The 21,992-nt window shown below is 50.0% G+C and overlaps 1 protein-coding gene across 1 annotated transcript; it reads right to left on the reverse strand.

Moving 5' to 3' along the window:
- Positions 1 to 1,373: 1,373 nt before the first annotated feature.
- Positions 1,374 to 21,786, reverse strand: kynu (kynureninase). Its single transcript, XM_072448630.1, has 13 exons — positions 21,600 to 21,786; positions 21,013 to 21,133; positions 16,335 to 16,417; positions 16,209 to 16,270; positions 10,031 to 10,102; positions 9,605 to 9,679; positions 8,586 to 8,732; positions 8,411 to 8,509; positions 7,292 to 7,365; positions 7,166 to 7,218; positions 7,015 to 7,100; positions 6,718 to 6,948; positions 1,374 to 1,526 (listed from the first exon to the last, which is right to left on the reverse strand). The coding sequence occupies exons 1-13, from the start codon at positions 21,766 to 21,768 to the stop codon at positions 1,401 to 1,403; spliced, it is 1,398 nt and encodes a 465-aa protein (XP_072304731.1). The 5' UTR covers positions 21,769 to 21,786; the 3' UTR covers positions 1,374 to 1,400.
- Between the last annotated feature and the right edge of the window lie 206 nt (positions 21,787 to 21,992).

A 21,992-nucleotide genomic window follows, 5' to 3' on the forward strand; every position in this document is an offset into this window, starting at 1 on the left:
ACTGACCCGACGACCTCTGTCACTTTGGGTTAGTCTGTGCCAAGGTGCAGCTCCAGCTCCGCCCAGGCTCCGCCCCAGCGCCCCCTGTCAGCCCGGTTAAGCTTCACTCATATACTGAAATATACTGAAATACTTTTCAACTGTCCAATGTAGTTTTGCTGTCGCCCAAAGACACAAAAGGACGACCCTAATTTAAAAAAACAAAACAAATTCCCAGCAGTGATTCACAGCAACATCGATAGTGAAATAAAACTGAACTTGAAATACTTTTATATTTACTTTTAAGCAGTTATGTTATGTGTGAAGGGCGTGTCTAAGGCAGACAGGCGGTTTGACCTCTGACCTCATGTGCAGGTCTGTGGATGAATAAAGTATAAACTATTGGGTGCAATGAAGCGGTTTGTTTGGTTCTGTGTTTGTGGGTAATATGAGGGTTATAGGACTTTTAGGCCTCACCATGTCTTTTCTGCTTTGAGATGGTTCAATCGGTGGTGTGTGGCGCCATCTGCTGGTCGTACTGACACTACAAGACAAGGTGGCGGTATTTGGTTTGACAAAAAGCTGTGAAATAAATGGCTGAAATCGAAATGCTGAGAGAAAGCTTGTGGTCATGATCTTCTGCTCAAACTGGACGGAAAAACCAAAAGGGGCTGGAGATGAGGACTGCTGTGTAATACTATATATTTTGTCAATATTTGTTTAGCACAAAATAGTGGTTTCTTTCCCCGGTCTAAACTGCACCAAACCTGGCAGAGGATTGTCTGAAGACTCATCTCACTTTGATTCATTCTGTGCTTCTTCAAAATGTGTCTTGTTTTCGTTTGTTTTGTGTTATTTTAGAACAAAATACTTTTTAGATTTTGGAGTATGTCACAATTATTTTGAAATAAAGATAGTTACTGGCAAACCTGCATGTAAGACTTTATCTGAGTCTGTGACCAAGTCTGAGCTCATGACATGATAATCAGAGCCTGAACACAGATATCATTCTGCAGTGGGAACTTTATTGACATTTGCTTTCAACACTTTGTTCATTCAATATAGAAAGTACATGAATACAAAGTAATGGTGTAGAGTGTAAACAGTAACGGCTCCAAGGACCATGGCCCCTGAGCAAACAGGTCTTTGTTTGAGTGTATTTGGTGCTGCCCCCGGTGGTCAAGTGGTTTGGTCACTGCACATATGCCAGGCTCCATGTGCAGCCGGCTGCAGCGTCATGACTCTGACAATGTACTGCATGTCTGCCCTTCTCTCTCATCCCCATTTCACACTGAATGTATTTGATAATCAAACACTATTTATCATTTTCAAATTTCTCAGGCCACAAAAGCTCTTATTCCAGTGGCTCAACCAGAAAACCCGACCTGAGCTGGCCCTCAGAGCTGCCCTCAGAGCGGCCCTCAGAGCGGCCCCCCACTGACCCCCAGAGCGGCCCCCAGCGTCTCGATGAAGCGGTGCACATCACTGAAGGAGTTGTACAGAGGAACAGGAGCCACTCGCAGCACACTGGGCTCCCGCATGTCGCACTGAAGAGCACAAGAGTACATCTTTCACTGCTTTCTACACGTACATATATACATACAGTACATACATGTATACATACAGTACATACATGTATACATACAGTACATACGTATATACATACAGTACATACATGTATACATACAGTACATACATGTATACATACAGTACATACATGTATACATACAGTACATACGTATATACATACAGTACATACATGTATACATACAGTACATACATGTATACATATAGTACATACATGCATACATACAGTACATACATGCATACATACAGTACATACATATATACATACAGTACATACGTATATACATACAGTACATACATGTATACATACAGTACATACATATATACATACAGTACATACATATATACATATAGTACATACACATATACATACAGTACATACATATAAACATACAGTACATACGACACATACATACAGTACATATGTGCATACATACAGTACATACATATATACATATGACACATACATATATACATATACATACATATATACATATATATATATATATATATATATATATATATATATATATATATACATATAGTATATACGTGCATACATACAGTACATACATGTATACATCCAGTACATACATATATACATACAGTACATACATGTATACATACATGTATACATACAATACATACATTTAGTACATACGTGCATACATACAGTACATAAATGTATACATACAGTACATACATATAGTACATACGTGCATACATACAGTACATACATATATACATCCAGTACATACATATATACATATAGTACATACGTGCATACATACAGTACATACATATATACATCCAGTACATACATATATACATACAGTACATACATGTATACATACAGTACATATATATACATACAGTACATACATATATACATACAGTACATACATGTATACATACAGTACGTACATGTATACATATAGTACATACGTGCATACATACAGTACATACATATATACATACAGTACATACGTGCATACAAACAGTACATACATGTATACATACAGTACATACATGTATACATACAGTACATACATATAGTACATACGTGCATACATACAGTACATACATATATACATACAGTACATACGTGCATACATACAGTACATACATATTTACATACGACACATACATATACATACAGTACATACATAAGTGCATACATACAGTACATACATATATACATACAGTACATACATATACATACAGTACATATATATACATACAGTGACACTCATGGTCCAGCATAGATGTGAATCTAGCCAGGACCCTCCTGTCCCCCACCTCCTGCACCGAGTCCAGAGCACAGCCCAGGACGGAGCTGGACTTCTTGATGACTCTGTCCAGCCTCTCCCTCTCTGTGATGCTGCTGCTCCAGCAGGCCACACCTACAGGAGCTGATGCCACCACAGAGTCGTAGAAGGTCTTCAGGAGTGGCCCTGTCACTCCAAAAGACCTGAGTCTCCTCAGGAGGTAGAGCTGACTCTGGCTCTTCCTGTACAGTGCGTCTGTGTTATGAGTCCAGTCCAGTTTGTGGTTCAGATGAACACCCAGGTACTTGTATGAGTCCACTCTCTCAATGTCCCGTCCCTGGATGTTCACTGGTGAGGGGGCAGTGGGGTGGCGTCTGCGGAAATCCACCACCATCTCCTTGGTCTTCCCCGCGTTGATGAGGAGGTGGTTCCGCTGACACCAGTCCACAAAGTCCTGCTCCAGTCCCCTGTACTCCGCGTCATCGTCGTCCGTGATGAGTCCGATGATGGCAGAGTCGTCAGAGAACTTCTGCAGGACACAGCTGTCCGTGTCATGTCTGAAGTCTGCAGTGTAAAGGGTGAAGAGAAAGGGCGCGAGGACAGTGCCCTGGGGCGCCCCCACACTGCAGGTCCGAGTGTCAGACACACAGTTCCGGGCTCTCACAAACTGGGGTCGGTCTGTGAGGTAGTCCAGGATCCACTCTGCCAGGTCATACTCCACACCAGCCGTCTCCAGCTTGTCCCTCAGGAGCAGCGGCTGGATGGTGTTGAAGGCGCTGGAAAGATCGAAGAACAGAATCCTCACAGAGCTGCCAGGCTTTTCCAGGTGAGAGAGAGAGCGGTGCAGCAGGGAGATGACGGCGTCCTCCACTCCGATGCCAGACCGATATGCAAACTGCAGCGGGTCCATGGCTGAGCTCACGGTGGAGCGGAGGTGGTCCAGGACCAGCCGCTCCAGTGTCTTCATCAGGTGGGACGTGAGAGCCACTGGCCTGAAGCTGTTGAGGTCTTTGGGGTGCGGTGTCTTAGGCACAGGTACCAGACAGGAGGTCTTCCAGACCTGTGGTACCACCCTCAGCTTCAGGCTCATGTTGAAGACATGCTCCATAACTCCACACAGTTCATCTGCAGGACTTAAGGAGCCTGGGGCTGATGCCATCAGGTCCTGCTGCCTTCCTCACTTTAATCCTCTTCAGCTCACTCCTCACCTGTGCTGCTGTGACAGTCAGTGGTTGGCAGGGGGACTGTGTGCTGGGGGGATGGGTGAGTCCAGGCGAAGTGGGGAGCCGATGGTCCGGGGCAGATAAGCGAAGAGGAACAGATGTAGGGCATTGTCCAGCTGTGGAAGAGGGAGCATGCAGCTGTGCAGGGGGAGGGGCGGGTGACCGATCAAACCTCAAGAAGTGAGCATTTAAATCATTCACCCACTGTAGATCCCCCTCTGTCTGGGCAGGGGGGATTTTGAAGCCCGAGATGGTTTTCAGGCTCCTCCACACTCCCTGAATGTTCTTTTGCTGCAGCTGCTCCTCCATCCTCCTCTTGTAGCCGGCCTCAGCCTGCCTGATCTTCCTCCTCAGCTCCTTCTGCACAGTCCTCAGCTCCTCCTTGTTCCCTGACCTGAAGGCTCTCTTCTTCTCCTTCAGCAGAGCCTTCAGTTCACGGTTAATCCATGGCTTGTTGTTTGGAAAACACTGCACCGTCCGGGAGGGAACAATGTTCTCAAAACAGAAGTTGATGTAGTCCTGATGCACTCTGTGATGGTGTTGATGTCCTCCCCATGTGGGTCATAAAGCTCAGTCCAGACAGTGGTGCTGAAGCAGTCCCTCAGAGCCTCCTCGCTCTCAGCAGACCACATCCTCACCTCACGGGACACCACAGGCTGCCTGCGCACGATGGGTTCATACACAGGCCTCAGATGTACAAGGTTGTGGTCCGAGCTGCCCAGGGGAGGGAGGGGGGAAGAGGAATAAGCCTCCTTGGTGTCGGCAAAAAACAAGTCCAATGTTCTATTGTCTCTGGTGGGGCAGGTAACATACTGGGTGTATGTTGGTAGAACAGAAGAGGGAGAAGCGTGGTTAAAGTCACCAGAGACGAGGAAGAGAGCCTGTGGATGCTGTGTTTGCAGCCTACAAGTGCAGGAGAGCAGTGCTTCACAAGCATATTCAGCATTGGCAGACGGGGCCACATAGACTGCGATCAAAATCACATGTGAGAACTCCCGGGGCAGATAGTATGGCCTCATGCCAATAGCCAATAGTTCAATATCCCTGTTACATAGCTGCTCCCTCACTGTGCAGTGTTCGGGTTTGGACCAGCTCGTGTTCACATACACCGCCAGACCTCCACCTCTTTTCTTCCCGCATTCTCTCGTTCTGTCCGCCCGCAGCAGATGGAAATTGTCCAAACCTACAATAGAGTCTGGCATTTCTGCTGTTAACCAGGTCTCTGTGAAAATCAAGACGCTGCTGTCCCTATAAATCCTCTGGGACCGCATGAGGATCGCTATTTCCGTCATTTTATTTTGAAGGGACCTCACGTTACCCATGACTACGGCGGGAACCGACTTCCTGTTTGTCCCTCTCTTCTCTCGGAGTTTACGTCCAGCCCGTCTGCCTCGTTGCGTTTTCCTTAGGATGTCCGCCGGGATAACGTGACGATCTCCGGGTAAGACGACTGTTCTCCGCAGTTTCATCAGTTCCTCCTTTGTGTAAACGCGGTACGGCGCCGGCCGGGGGGCGGGGCCGGAGCCGGGGGGCGGGGCCGGAGCCGGGGGGCGGGGCCGGAGCCGGGGGGCGGGGCCGGAGCCGGGGGGCGGGGCCGGGGGACTCAGAGCCAAGACACATCGCAACGACACGACGAAAACACTCAATCCAGCCGAATAAAGTCAAAACAAGTTAATTTAAAGCAATTCCAGTGCGTGTCCCGATCGTTCGTGAAGTTCCTCTTTCATATAAACGTGTATATAAACGTGTATATAAACGTGTACCGACGACACGCCGTACTTTAGCGCGGCCGGAGGGCGCGGGGGGGGGGCTGGTGGGCTCGCTCGGAGCTAGCTCACGTCACAACAACACAACGAACGCAACGAAAAACGCTCAAATCCAGCCGAAAAAAGTCAAAAACAGTTGAATTAAAAAAAAAAAAAAACTATTCCAGCGCGTGTCCCTATCGTACAGTAAAATAGAAAAAATATACTAACTATATTTACAAAATATAGGAGATAAAGCACAATAAGTGTGAGAAAGAAGAGAGAGCGTTTACACCGGGCTGCCAGCTGTACCAGCGCCTTATCATATAGTACATACATAAGTGCATACATCCAGTACATACATATATACATCCAGTATATACATATATACTTCCAGTACATACATATATACATACAGTGCATACATATATACATACAGTACATACATGTATACATACAGTGCATACATATATACATACAGTACATACATGTATACATACAGTACATACATATAAACATACAGTACATACGACACATACATACAGTACATATGTGCATACATACAGTACATACATATACACATACATACAGTACATACGTACATACAGTACATACGTACATACATACATACAGTACATACATGTATACATACAGTACATACATATAGTACATACATATATACATACAGTACATACGTGCATACATACAGTACATACATATATACATACGACACATACATATATACATACGACACATACATATATACATACGACACATACATATATACATACGAGACATACATATATACATACAATACATACATATATAAATACGACACATACATATATACATACAACACATACATATATACATACAGTACATACATATATACATAGGGTTCCCTGTGACACTTACAGCCACGCCCCTCCTCTCCAGCTCCTGGAACACTCGGCGTATGGGCAGTGAGAAGCAGAGGGAGAGCTGACAGCCCCTCTGCTCGGGGTCAGAGGGCGTGATGATGTGCACATAGGGCCTCTGTGGCTGGGACGGGTCTGGGCTGTAGTAGTGTAGGATCAGGTACTCCAGATACCCCGTCAGTAACACAGACTTCCTCCTCAGGGCCGCCATGCCTGCTTTGTGGAACACCTTCACTCAGGGAAAAAACTGGAGGTTAAAATACTCCCAGTTCTGTAGCTTTGTGATGTGCAGTACCTCCAAACTGGCCTGCAGGGGGCACACCAGCAGAATGGGTTGGTTTGATAGTCTGAATCCACTCACTCCAGGCTGCAGCTCCATCTCTGAAACGCACAGTCCCACATCAGAACGCACGCTGCTTTGTTTTGTGAGATGGTCACAATCGTACCGTTGTTCATCTGGAAGCGTGTCTTGAGGTCATGACCCCACCACCCCGTCAGCCTGAACACAAAGGACACATTAAGCACACCTGGAGAAGAAGAAGAGAGCTTTGAGAGACAGAGGTGAGACTCACGCTGGTCTGACCGTGTCTTTGTGCTTCTCGTGGACAAACGCTGCAGCCAAACCTCCAGCTCCAGAATTCATATACTACACATAAGGCCATGAATGAACCCGCACACAGAAACACTCACACAGGACATTCAGTAGAACATTTAATGTGTGCAACAGCCTTTACGTTGCCTGACCCGCCAGCCCCGCCCACATTCTGTTCGAATGCGTAAGGGTCTGGAACCCGAATCAGAGCCAATGAAGTCGTCGATCTTCCATTTACCTGTCCAATCCCAGGCGGAGGTTTGAACGCGTCACACTGAGATACGGAAGTAGCTTTCCACCCCAGATCCAAAACATTCAAGATGGTGACCCGGCTCGTGACCCGGCCCGTGACCCGGCTCGTGACCCGGCCCGTGACCCGGCTCGTGACCCGGCCCGTGACCCAGCCCGTGACCCGGCTCGTGACCCGGCCCGTGACCCGGCCCGTGACCCGGACTCGTGACCCGGCTCGTGACCCGGCTCGTGACGGAGTGTTTACTTCTGCTCTCGCTTCGGTTTGAACGATCAGGAAAGTCCACTCGCCGTGATGAACGTGCGTTAGATGTTGTTATACGAAGGGCGTCATCGCGATTCAGGAGACATTTTCTGCGTTCAGGACGGATAACGTGGAATACGCCTTGTTGACATACACGTAATATCCGGTTAAGCGTGTCGCGTTTTTTGCGTCACTTCTGGGTTTATGTGATTGGTTCTGTCTCTGCTCTAAACTCCGCCCTAGAAATTGAAACGCAGCGGTCGAGCCCCAGAACCTCACTCAGTTTTGATAAGTAGTTTGCCAAAACGTGTTGGGAATGGCAGATCAGGCAAGCCTTTACGTGGTGAATGGATTATATCACTAATACAATATGTTTTTAACTACATTTAGACCTAATTCCCCCTAAGTCACCTCCACAAACTATACGTCTGAAGCGCTGCTCTCCCTGGGGTCTGTCAGGTGAGGTCTCTCCCTGGGGTCTGTCAGGTGAGGTCTCTCCCTGGGGTCTGTCAGGTGAGGTCTCTCCCTGGGGTCTGTCAGGTGAGGTCTCTCCCTGGGGTCTGTCAGGTGAGGTCTCTCCCTGGGGTCTGTCAGGTGAGGTCACACCTTGTAGGAGCACCAGCAGGCGAAGTCCACGTCCCAGTCATGGAGCTGCAGCAGAGCGTTCCCCGCCGCGTGAGCGCAGTCGAAGCCCACGTAACAGCCCTGCCCAGCACAAACAGCACACACACACGTTTGTGACAGGAGCCAGGGGCCAGGTGGAGTCGTAGGGGCCCTGTACCTTCCGGTGCCCAGCCTCAGTGATGGCAGCCATGTTGAAGAGCTGCCCGGTGTAGTACTGGACACCGCTGAACATCACCACGGCGATGGACGGTCCCTCCTTCTCTATCACGTCCAGGATGTCCTCGGTCCGCAGGGTCTCCTCCCCCTGAGCACACCTCACACTCACACACGTTCCTCTGTGCGGGACATGTCCAAGAACACACAGAGCACATACAGAGAACATACAGAGCACATACAGAGCACATACAGAGAACATACAGAGAACACACAGAGCACATACAGAGAACATACAGAGAACACACAGAGCACATACAGAGAACATACAGAGCACATACAGAGAACATACAGAGAACACACAGAGCACATACAGAGAACATACAGAGAACACACAGAGCACATACAGAGAACATACAGAGAACACACAGAGCACATACAGAGAACATACAGAGAACACACAGAGCACATACAGAGAACATACAGAGCACATACAGAGAACATACAGAGAACACACAGAGCACATACAGAGAACATACAGAGAACACACAGAGCACATACAGAGAACATACAGAGAACACACAGAGCACATACAGAGAACATACAGAGAACACACAGAGCACATACAGAGAACATACAGAGAACACACAGAGCACATACAGAGAACATACAGAGAACACACAGAGCACATACAGAGAATATACAGAGAACACACAGAGCACATACAGAGAACATACAGAGAACACACAGAGCACATACAGAGAACATACAGAGAACACACAGAGCACATACAGAGAACATACAGAGAACACACAGAGAACATACAGAGCACATACAGAGCACACACAGAGAACATACAGAGAACATACAGAGAACATACAGAGCACATACAGAGCACATACAGAGAACATACAGAGAACACACAGAGAACATACAGAGCACATACAGAGCACATACAGAGAACATACAGAGAACATACAGAGCACATACAGAGCACATACAGAGAACATACAGAGCACATACAGGCCTGGGGGGCAGCAGCAGCATGCTCTCCTCAGGGTCCAGCCCTCGCAGACGGATCTGAGACTCCACTGCGTACTGACGGACAGAACACAGCACAGGCCGGTCACCGCGGTTACAGACTCACACATTTCAGCTGAACACTGTCTTTTTACACTGAACATTACAGAGCGTCAGGAAATAAGCAACATGCAAAGTACTTTTTACTCTGGCTGTTTATGTGACATGCACAAAGCTTGACGGTGTTATTGCTCCAAAAACATAAACCTAAAACATGAATGAACAAGTCTTTTGTCGAAAATGTAATAAACTCACCTGAGCCTGTGTTTTACAAGGGACACTTTTAACTACAATGTGTTTAAATGTTGGTTTGATACATTTTAATAAGACATAATATAATATAACATTTATTATAGGCAGAACACTCACGTGATCAGAGGGAAAAGCTTTGGCCTCCAGGAGGATCTTGTGTCGAGATGTCGTGGGTTTGTAGAAGGAAAGCTGCAGAAAGCATCAAGTCTGAGGTCAGCCCCTCCCACATTATTTTATTCACTTTTTGAACTATTATTTTTCATCAGTGTAAAACTCAGGAGGCTGCAGTCACAGAGTCACACTGCAGTCACACAGAGTCACACTGCAGTCACATAGAGTCACACTGCAGTCACATAGTCACACTGCAGTCACACAGAGTCACACAGAGTCACACAGAGTCACACTGCAGTCACACAGAGTCACACAGAGTCACACTGCAGTCACACAGAGTCACACTGCAGTCACACAGAGTCACACTGCAGTCACACAGAGTCACACAGAGTCACACTGCAGTCACACAGAGTCACACTGCAGTCACATAGTCACACTGCAGTCACACAGAGTCACACAGAGTCACACAGAGTCACACTGCAGTCACACAGAGTCACACAGAGTCACACTGCAGTCACACAGAGTCACACTGCAGTCACACAGAGTCACACTGCAGTCACACAGAGTCACACAGAGTCACACTGCAGTCACACAGAGTCACATAGAGTCACACTGCAGTCACACAGAGTCACACTGCAGTCACAATGCAGTCACACAGAGTCACACTGCAGTCACACAGAGTCACACTGCAGTCAAACAGAGTCACACAGAGTCACACTGCAGTCACACAGAGTCACATAGAGTCACACTGCAGTCACACAGAGTCACACTGCAGTCACACAGAGTCACACTGCAGTCACATAGAGTCACACTGCAGTCACACAGAGTCACACTGCAGTCACATAGAGTCACAGAGAGTCACAGAGTCACACTGCAGTCACACAGAGTCACAGAGAGTCACACTGCAGTCACAGAGAGTCACATAGAGTCACACTGCAGTCACACAGAGTCACACTGCAGTCACACAGAGTCACACTGCAGTCACACAGAGTCACACTGCAGTCACATAGAGTCACACTGCAGTCACACAGAGTCACTCTGCAGTCACACAGAGTCACACTGCAGTCATATAGAGTCACACTGTAGTCACACAGAGTCACACTGCAGTCAAATAGAGTCACATTGCAGTCACACAGAGTCACACTGCAGTCACATAGAGTCACACTGCAGTCACACAGAGTCACACTGCAGTCACATAGAGTCACACTGCAGTCACACAGTCACACTGCAGTCACATAGTCACACTGCAGTCACACAGAGTCACACTGCAGTCACAGAGAGTCACACAGAGTCACACTGCAGTCACACAGAGTCACACAGAGTCACACTGCAGTCACATAGAGTCACACTGTAGTCACACAGAGTCACACTGCAGTCACACAGAGTCACACAGTCACACAGTCACATAGATTCACACTGCAGTCACACTGCAGTCACATAGAGTCACACTGCAGTCACAGAGTCCCACTGCAGTCACACAGAGTCACATAGAGTCACACTGCAGTCACACAGTCACACTGCAGTCACACAGAGTCACACAGAGTCACATAGAGTCACACTGCAGTCACATAGAGTCACACTGCAGTCACACAGAGTCACACTGCAGTCACACAGAGTCACACTGCAGTCACACAGTCACACTGCAGTCACAGAGTCACACTGCAGTCACACAGAGTCACACTGCAGTCACACAGAGTCACATAGAGTCACACTGCAGTCACACAGTCACACTGCAGTCACACAGAGTCACACAGAGTCACATAGAGTCACACTGTAGTCACATAGAGTCACACTGCAGTCACACAGAGTCACACTGCAGTCACACAGAGTCACACTGCAGTCACACAGAGTCACACTGCAGTCACACAGAGTCACACTGCAGTCACACAGAGTCACACTGCAGTCACATAGTCACACTGCAGTCACAGAGAGTCACACTGCAGTCACATAGTCACACTGCAGTCACAGAGAGTCACACTGCAGTCACAGAGAGTCACACAGAGTCACACTGCAGTCACATAGAGTCACACTGCAGTCACACAGAGTCACACTGCAGTCACATAGAGTCACACTGCAGTCACATAGAGTCACAGAGAGTCACAGAGAGTCACACTGCAGTCACACTGCAGTCACACTGCAGTCACAGAGAGTCACATAGAGTCACACTGCAGTCACACAGAGTCACACTGCAGTCACATAGAGTAACACTGCAGTCACACAGAGTCACACTGCAGTCACAGTCACACTGTAGTCACACAGAGTCACACTGCAGTCAAATAGAGTCACACTGCAGTCACATAGAGTCACACTGCAGTCACATAGAGTCACACTGCAGTCACACAGAGTCACACTGCAGTCACATAGTCACACTGCAGTCACACAGAGTCACACTGCAGTCACAGAGAGTCACACAGAGTCACACTGCAGTCACAAAGTCAAACTGCAGTCACACAGAGTCACACTGCAGTCACACAGAGTCACACTGCAGTCACATAGAGTCACACTGTAGTCACACAGAGTCACACTGCAGTCACACAGAGTCACACAGTCACACAGAGTCACATAGATTCACACTGCAGTCACACAGAGTCACACTGCAGTCACATAGAGTCACACTGCAGTCACAGAGTCCCACTGCAGTCACACAGAGTCACACTGCAGTCACACAGTCACATAGAGTCAAACTGCAGTCACACAGAGTCACACTGCAGTCACACAGAGTCACACAGAGTCACAGAGTCACACTGCAGTCACATAGAGTCACACTGCAGTCACACAGAGTCACACTGCAGTCACGCAGAGTCACACTGCAGTCACACTGCAGTCACAAAGTCAAACTGCAGTCACACAGAGTCACACTGCAGTCACACAGAGTCACACAGAGTCACACTGCAGTCACATAGAGTCACACTGTAGTCACACAGAGTCACACTGCAGTCACACAGAGTCACACAGTCACACAGAGTCACATAGATTCACACTGCAGTCACACAGAGTCACACTGCAGTCACATAGAGTCACACTGCAGTCACAGAGTCCCACTGCAGTCACATAGAGTCACACTGCAGTCATACAGAGTCACATAGAGTCACACTGCAGTCACACAGAGTCACACTGCAGTCACACAGAGTCACACAGAGTCACACAGAGTCACATAGAGTCACACTGCAGTCACATAGAGTCACACTGCAGTCACACAGAGTCACACTGCAGTCACACAGAGTCACACTGCAGTCACACAGAGTCACACTGCAGTCACATAGTCACACTGCAGTCACAGAGAGTCACACTGCAGTCACATAGAGTCACACTGCAGTCACATAGAGTCACACTGCAGTCACACAGAGTCACACTGCAGTCACATAGTCACACTGCAGTCACACAGAGTCACACTGCAGTCACAGAGAGTCACACAGAGTCACACTGCAGTCACAAAGTCAAACTGCAGTCACACAGAGTCACACTGCAGTCACACAGAGTCACACTGCAGTCACATAGAGTCACACTGTAGTCACACAGAGTCACACTGCAGTCACACAGAGTCACACAGTCACACAGAGTCACATAGATTCACACTGCAGTCACACAGAGTCACACTGCAGTCACATAGAGTCACACTGCAGTCACAGAGTCCCACTGCAGTCACACAGAGTCACACTGCAGTCACACAGTCACATAGAGTCACACTGCAGTCACACAGAGTCACACTGCAGTCACACAGAGTCACACAGAGTCACAGAGTCACACTGCAGTCACATAGAGTCACACTGCAGTCACACAGAGTCACACTGCAGTCACGCAGAGTCACACTGCAGTCACACTGCAGTCACAAAGTCAAACTGCAGTCACACAGAGTCACACTGCAGTCACACAGAGTCACACAGAGTCACACTGCAGTCACATAGAGTCACACTGTAGTCACACAGAGTCACACTGCAGTCACACAGAGTCACACAGTCACACAGAGTCACATAGATTCACACTGCAGTCACACAGAGTCACACTGCAGTCACATAGAGTCACACTGCAGTCACAGAGTCCCACTGCAGTCACATAGAGTCACACTGCAGTCATACAGAGTCACATAGAGTCACACTGCAGTCACACAGAGTCACACTGCAGTCACACAGAGTCACACAGAGTCACACAGAGTCACATAGAGTCACACTGCAGTCACATAGAGTCACACTGCAGTCACACAGAGTCACACTGCAGTCACACAGAGTCACACTGCAGTCACACAGAGTCACACTGCAGTCACATAGTCACACTGCAGTCACAGAGAGTCACACTGCAGTCACATAGTCACACTGCAGTCACAGAGAGTCACACTGCAGTCACAGAGAGTCACACAGAGTCACACTGCAGTCACAGAGTCAAACTGCAGTCACACAGAGTCACACAGAGTCACACTGCAGTCACATAGAGTCACACTGTAGTCACACAGAGTCACACTGCAGTCACACAGAGTCACATAGAGTCACACAGAGTCACACTGCAGTCACATAGAGTCACACTGCAGTCACACAGAGTCACACTGCAGTCACACAGAGTCACACTGCAGTCACACAGAGTCACACTGCAGTCACATAGTCACACTGCAGTCACAGAGTCACACTGCAGTCACACAGAGTCACACTGCAGTCACACAGAGTCACATAGTCACACTGCAGTCACACAGAGTAAAACTGCAGTCACACAGAGTCACACTAGAGTCACATAGAGTCACACTGCAGTCACACAGAGTCACACTGCAGTCACACAGAGTCAAACTGCAGTCAAACAGAGTGACACAGAGTCACATAGAGTCACACTGCAGTCACACAGAGTCACACTGCAGTCACACAGAGTCACACTGCAGTCACACAGAGTCACACTGCAGTCACACAGAGTCACACTGCAGTCACACAGAGTCAAACTGCAGTCAAACAGAGTCACACAGAGTCACATAGAGTCACACTGCAGTCACACAGAGTCACACTGCAGTCACACAGAGTCACACTGCAGTCACAAAGTCAAACTGCAGTCACACAGAGTCACACTGCAGTCACACAGAGTCACACAGAGTCACACTGCAGTCACATAGAGTCACACTGTAGTCACACAGAGTCACACTGCAGTCACACAGAGTCACACAGTCACACAGAGTCACATAGAGTCACACTGCAGTCACACAGAGTCACACTGCAGTCACATAGAGTCACACTGCAGTCACATAGAGTCACACTGCAGTCACAGGGTCACACTGCAGTCACACAGAGTCACACTGCAGTCACACAGTCACATAGTCACACTGCAGTCACACAGAGTAAAACTGCAGTCACACAGAGTCACACTGCAGTCACACAGAGTCACATAGAGTCACACTGCAGTCACACAGAGTCACACTGCAGTCACACAGAGTCAAACTGCAGTCAAACAGAGTCACACAGAGTCACATAGAGTCACACTGCAGTCACACAGAGTCACACTGCAGTCACACAGAGTCACACTGCAGTCACACAGAGTCACACTGCAGTCACACAGAGTCACACTGCAGTCACACAGAGTCACACTGCAGTCACACAGAGTCAAACTGCAGTCAAACAGAGTCACACAGAGTCACATAGAGTCACACTGCAGTCACACAGAGTCACACTGCAGTCACACAGAGTCACACTGCAGTCACACAGAGTCACACTGCAGTCACACAGAGTCACACTGCAGTCACACGTTTGTCCCGTCGTCCCGCTTGTTCTGTCGTGTCGTCCCGCTTGTTCCGTTTGTTCCGTCGTCCCACTTGTTCCATCATCCCACTTTTCCCGTCGTCCCGCTTGTCCCGCCGTCCCGCTTGTTCCGTTGTCCCGCTTCCGTCGTCCCGCTTGTTCCGTCGACCCGCTTATTCTGTCGTGTCGTCCCGCTTGTTCCGTCGTCCCGCCTGTTCCGTCGTCCCGCCTGTTCCATCATCCCACTTTTCCCGTCGTCCCGCTTGTCCCGCCGTCCCGCTTATTCCGTCGTCCCGCCTGTTCTGTGACTGCAGCATTTGCAATCAACCACAGACGGGCCAAAAAAGGAGGTTTACTACTACTACCACTACCACTACTACTACTACTACTACTACTACTACTACTACTACTACTACTACTACTACTACTACTACTACTGCTGCGATCTAAGGCGGTGGGAGGGGTCAGGGGTCGCTCACCAGCAGCAGGTGCAGGTTCACTGTTAAAGCGTTCATCAGGGCCACTTCCTCCCGTTTGGCTCCTGCAGAACCAAACCACACGAAACATTTATGTCTCACCTGACGATGAGGCTTCACTTTTCTTACCCACGAGATCAGCCATCATCTGCTCCAGGTCGTCCTCCGCCCAAGCCCAGGGCCGCGGGCCGACTGTGTGACCGTGCACGCCCCTGACCGGCAGAAGAAAGCTGCTGGTCAGTGCCTGTATGTGACGTCTCTCTGCTGGTCAGTGCCTGTGTGTGACGTCTCTCTGCTGGTCAGTGCCTGTGTGTAACGGTCTCTCTGCTGGTCAGTGCCTGTGTGTAAGGGTCTCTCTGCTGGTCAGTGCCTGTGTGTAAGGGTCTCTCTGCTGGTCAGTGCCTGTGTGACGGTCTCTCTGCTGGTCAGTGCCTGTGTGTAAGGGTCTCTCTGCTGGTCAGTGCCTGTGTAACGGTCTCTCTGCTGGTCAGTGCCTGTGTGACGGTCTCTCTGCTGGTCAGTGCCTGTGTGTAAGGGTCTCTCTGCTGGTCAGTGCCTGTATGTGACGTCTCTCTGCTGGTCAGTGCCTGTGTGTAAGGGTCTCTCTGCTGGTCAGTGCCTGTGTAACGGTCTCTCTGCTGGTCAGTGCCTGTGTGACGGTCTCTCTGCTGGTCAGTGCCTGTGTGTAAGGGTCTCTCTGCTGGTCAGTGCCTGTATGTGACGTCTCTCTGCTGGTCAGTGCCTGTGTGTAAGGGTCTCTCTGCTGGTCAGTGCCTGTATGTGACGGTCTCTCTGCTGGTCAGTGCCTGTGTGTAACGGTCTCTCTGCTGGTCAGTGCCTGTGTGTGACGGTCTCTCTGCTGGTCAGTGCCTGTGTGACGGTCTCTCTGCTGGTCAGTGCCTGTGTGTAAGGGTCTCTCTGCTGGTCAGTGCCTGTGTGTAAGGGTCTCTCTGCTGGTCAGTGCCTGTGTAACGGTCTCTCTGCTGGTCAGTGCCTGTGTGACGGTCTCTCTGCTGGTCAGTGCCTGTGTGTAAGGGTCTCTCTGCTGGTCAGTGCCTGTATGTGACGGTCTCTCTGCTGGTCAGTGTCTGTGTAACGGTCTCTCTGCTGGTCAGTGCCTGTGTAACGGTCTCTCTGCTGGTCAGTGCCTGTGTGTAATGGTCTCTCTGCTGGTCAGTGCCTATGTGTAATGGTCTCTCTGCTGGTCAGTGCCTGTGTGTGACGGTCTCTCTGCTGGTCAGTGCCTGTGTGACGGTCTCTCTGCTGGTCAGTGCCTGTGTGTAAGGGTCTCTCTGCTGGTCAGTGCCTGTGTGTAAGGGTCTCTCTGCTGGTCAGTGCCTGTGTGACGGTCTCTCTGCTGGTCAGTGCCTGTGTGTAAGGGTCTCTCTGCTGGTCAGTGCCTGTGTGTAAGGGTCTCTCTGCTGGTCAGTGCCTGTGTGACGGTCTCTCTGCTGGTCAGTGCCTGTGTGTAAGGGTCTCTCTGCTGGTCAGTGCCTGTGTGTAAGGGTCTCTCTGCTGGTCAGTGCCTGTGTGTAAGGGTCTCTCTGCTGGTCAGTGCCTGTGTGTAAGGGTCTCTCTGCTGGTCAGTGCCTGTGTGTAAGGGTCTCTCTGCTGGTCAGTGCCTGTGTGTAAGGGTCTCTCTGCTGGTCAGTGCCTGTGTGTAAGGGTCTCTCTGCTGGTCAGTGCCTGTGTGTAAGGGTCTCTCTGCTGGTCAGTGCCTGTGTGTAAGGGTCTCTCTGCTGGTCAGTGCCTGTGTGTAAGGGTCTCTCTGCTGGTCAGTGCCTGTGTGACGGTCTCTCTGCTGGTCAGTGCCTGTGTGTAAGGGTCTCTCTGCTGGTCAGTGCCTGTGTGTAAGGGTCTCTCTGCTGGTCAGTGCCTGTGTGACGGTCTCTCTGCTGGTCAGTGCCTGTGTGTAAGGGTCTCTCTGCTGGTCAGTGCCTGTGTGTAAGGGTCTCTCTGCTGGTCAGTGCCTGTGTGTAAGGGTCTCTCTGCTGGTCAGTGCCTGTGTGTAAGGGTCTCTCTGCTGGTCAGTGCCTGTGTGTAAGGGTCTCTCTGCTGGTCAGTGCCTGTGTGTAAGGGTCTCTCTGCTGGTCAGTGCCTGTGTGTAAGGGTCTCTCTGCTGGTCAGTGCCTGTGTGTAAGGGTCTCTCTGCTGGTCAGTGCCTGTGTGTAAGGGTCTCTCTGCTGGTCAGTGCCTGTGTGTAAGGGTCTCTCTGCTGGTCAGTGCCTGTGTGACGGTCTCTCTGCTGGTCAGTGCCTGTGTGTAAGGGTCTCTCTGCTGGTCAGTGTCTGTGTAACGGTCTCTCTGCTGGTCAGTGCCTGTGTAACGGTCTCTCTGCTGGTCAGTGCCTGTGTGTAATGGTCTCTCTGCTGGTCAGTGCCTATGTGTAATGGTCTCTCTGCTGGTCAGTGCCTGTGTGTGACGGTCTCTCTGCTGGTCAGTGCCTGTGTGACGGTCTCTCTGCTGGTCAGTGCCTGTGTGTAAGGGTCTCTCTGCTGGTCAGTGCCTGTGTGTAAGGGTCTCTCTGCTGGTCAGTGCCTGTGTGACGGTCTCTCTGCTGGTCAGTGCCTGTGTGTAAGGGTCTCTCTGCTGGTCAGTGCCTGTGTGTAAGGGTCTCTCTGCTGGTCAGTGCCTGTGTGACGGTCTCTCTGCTGGTCAGTGCCTGTGTGTAAGGGTCTCTCTGCTGGTCAGTGCCTGTGTGTAAGGGTCTCTCTGCTGGTCAGTGCCTGTGTGTAAGGGTCTCTCTGCTGGTCAGTGCCTGTGTGTAAGGGTCTCTCTGCTGGTCAGTGCCTGTGTGTAAGGGTCTCTCTGCTGGTCAGTGCCTGTGTGTAAGGGTCTCTCTGCTGGTCAGTGCCTGTGTGTAAGGGTCTCTCTGCTGGTCAGTGCCTGTGTGTAAGGGTCTCTCTGCTGGTCAGTGCCTGTGTGTAAGGGTCTCTCTGCTGGTCAGTGCCTGTGTGTAAGGGTCTCTCTGCTGGTCAGTGCCTGTGTGACGGTCTCTCTGCTGGTCAGTGCCTGTGTGTAAGGGTCTCTCTGCTGGTCAGTGCCTGTGTGTAAGGGTCTCTCTGCTGGTCAGTGCCTGTGTGACGGTCTCTCTGCTGGTCAGTGCCTGTGTGTAAGGGTCTCTCTGCTGGTCAGTGCCTGTGTGTAAGGGTCTCTCTGCTGGTCAGTGCCTGTGTGTAAGGGTCTCTCTGCTGGTCAGTGCCTGTGTGTAAGGGTCTCTCTGCTGGTCAGTGCCTGTGTGTAAGGGTCTCTCTGCTGGTCAGTGCCTGTGTGTAAGGGTCTCTCTGCTGGTCAGTGCCTGTGTGTAAGGGTCTCTCTGCTGGTCAGTGCCTGTGTGTAAGGGTCTCTCTGCTGGTCAGTGCCTGTGTGTAAGGGTCTCTCTGCTGGTCAGTGCCTGTGTGACGGTCTCTCTGCTGGTCAGTGCCTGTGTGTAAGGGTCTCTCTGCTGGTCAGTGTCTGTGTAACGGTCTCTCTGCTGGTCAGTGCCTGTGTAACGGTCTCTCTGCTGGTCAGTGCCTGTGTGTAATGGTCTCTCTGCTGGTCAGTGCCTATGTGTAATGGTCTCTCTGCTGGTCAGTGCCTGTGTGTGACGGTTTCTCTGCTGGTCAGTGCCTGTGTGACGGTCTCTCTGCTGGTCAGTGCCTGTGTGTAAGGGTCTCTCTGCTGGTCAGTGCCTGTGTGTAAGGGTCTCTCTGCTGGTCAGTGCCTGTGTGACGGTCTCTCTGCTGGTCAGTGCCTGTGTGTAAGGGTCTCTCTGCTGGTCAGTGCCTGTGTGTAAGGGTCTCTCTGCTGGTCAGTGCCTGTGTGTAAGGGTCTCTCTGCTGGTCAGTGCCTGTGTGTAAGGGTCTCTCTGCTGGTCAGTGCCTGTGTGTAAGGGTCTCTCTGCTGGTCAGTGCCTGTGTGTAAGGGTCTCTCTGCTGGTCAGTGCCTGTGTGTAAGGGTCTCTCTGCTGGTCAGTGCCTGTGTGTAAGGGTCTCTCTGCTGGTCAGTGCCTGTGTGTAAGGGTCTCTCTGCTGGTCAGTGCCTGTGTGTAAGGGTCTCTCTGCTGGTCAGTGCCTGTGTGTAAGGGTCTCTCTGCTGGTCAGTGCCTGTGTGTAAGGGTCTCTCTGCTGGTCAGTGCCTGTGTGTAAGGGTCTCTCTGCTGGTCAGTGCCTGTGTGACGGTCTCTCTGCTGGTCAGTGCCTGTGTGTAAGGGTCTCTCTGCTGGTCAGTGCCTGTGTGTAAGGGTCTCTCTGCTGGTCAGTGCCTGTGTGACGGTCTCTCTGCTGGTCAGTGCCTGTGTGTAAGGGTCTCTCTGCTGGTCAGTGCCTGTGTGTAAGGGTCTCTCTGCTGGTCAGTGCCTGTGTGACGGTCTCTCTGCTGGTCAGTGCCTGTGTGTAAGGGTCTCTCTGCTGGTCAGTGCCTGTGTGTAAGGGTCTCTCTGCTGGTCAGTGCCTGTGTGTAAGGGTCTCTCTGCTGGTCAGTGCCTGTGTGTAAGGGTCTCTCTGCTGGTCAGTGCCTGTGTGTAAGGGTCTCTCTGCTGGTCAGTGCCTGTGTGTAAGGGTCTCTCTGCTGGTCAGTGCCTGTGTGTAAGGGTCTCTCTGCTGGTCAGTGCCTGTGTGTAAGGGTCTCTCTGCTGGTCAGTGCCTGTGTGACGGTCTCTCTGCTGGTCAGTGCCTGTGTGTAAGGGTCTCTCTGCTGGTCAGTGCCTGTGTGTAAGGGTCTCTCTGCTGGTCAGTGCCTGTGTGTAAGGGTCTCTCTGCTGGTCAGTGCCTGTGTGTAAGGGTCTCTCTGCTGGTCAGTGCCTGGTAGCCGTGTGGAGTCTTACGTCTTGGCCCATTTGTCCAGCTCCTCCTTCAGGTACTGTTGGGTCAGTCGGGGCTGCAGTCCTAGCGAGTTCCCCACAAGGTAAATGCAGTCCGCGCAGCCGTCGGCGACAGAGAGATCAGCTGTTTACACACACCAAATTCAAAGAGTTTAAGTAGAAGTGTCAGTTTAGATGAGCGAGGGCCACACGGTCATAAAACACATAGTCAATACAGGGAACCACTCAAAGAAGATGCATTTAGCTTTTATCTACTCAGGATAATCTGAGCCAATTCCTCAGGAGCCAGGGGCCATTTGAGGGCCAAATGTTTGACATCACTGTACAATTGTGTTTGGGGCTGACACTTTCTTCTCACAACGTGGCCGTACATATCTCTCTAAAGTTTGCTTGGTTTTTACATTGTCCTCATTTGGCACTGCACACATGGAATAATACAGTTTAGTACTACATTTTCTGACATCATTTCAATTATGATGATTAAAAACAGCAGTACATTTGCGCTGGTTGGTGGTGGAAAGGGTCAAAGGGTCATGTGTAGTTACATGTTCATACAGCAGTTCATCTCGATGTTGGTGTGCATGGCTTACAGGTCGGCAGGTCGGACACTCTGGGCAGGAAGAACTCTCCTCGAAGTGGTCTCAGAGGGTCCTGTTCGTCCAGGAACTCAGCCACCTGCGCCGAGGTAGGAGGACAGCCCAACTGTGTACTGACCCTCTCCACTGTCTGGGCCGGGGTCAAGCCTTCAAACTGCTCCATGCTGTCTAGGAGAGGGTAAACTCTAAACATTAGATATACATTGTAGAAAAAGCTTCAGTTGTAGTCATCTGGACTCAGTTAGAAAAATTAGACGTTTCGACTCTCATCCAAGAGTCATTGTCAATAGGCATTGACAATGACTCTTGGATGAGAGTCGAAACGTCTGTTTTAACAACAGAAACTCTGCATGTCAAACGTCCTTCTCTCTTTGTCCCGTAGGTTTT

This window comes from Eucyclogobius newberryi, unplaced genomic scaffold (assembly GCF_026437365.1).
Source record: "Eucyclogobius newberryi isolate DKJ021-1_F unplaced genomic scaffold, fEucNew1.0.hap1 SCAF_1, whole genome shotgun sequence".
Lineage (NCBI taxonomy): Eukaryota > Metazoa > Chordata > Actinopteri > Gobiiformes > Gobiidae > Eucyclogobius > Eucyclogobius newberryi.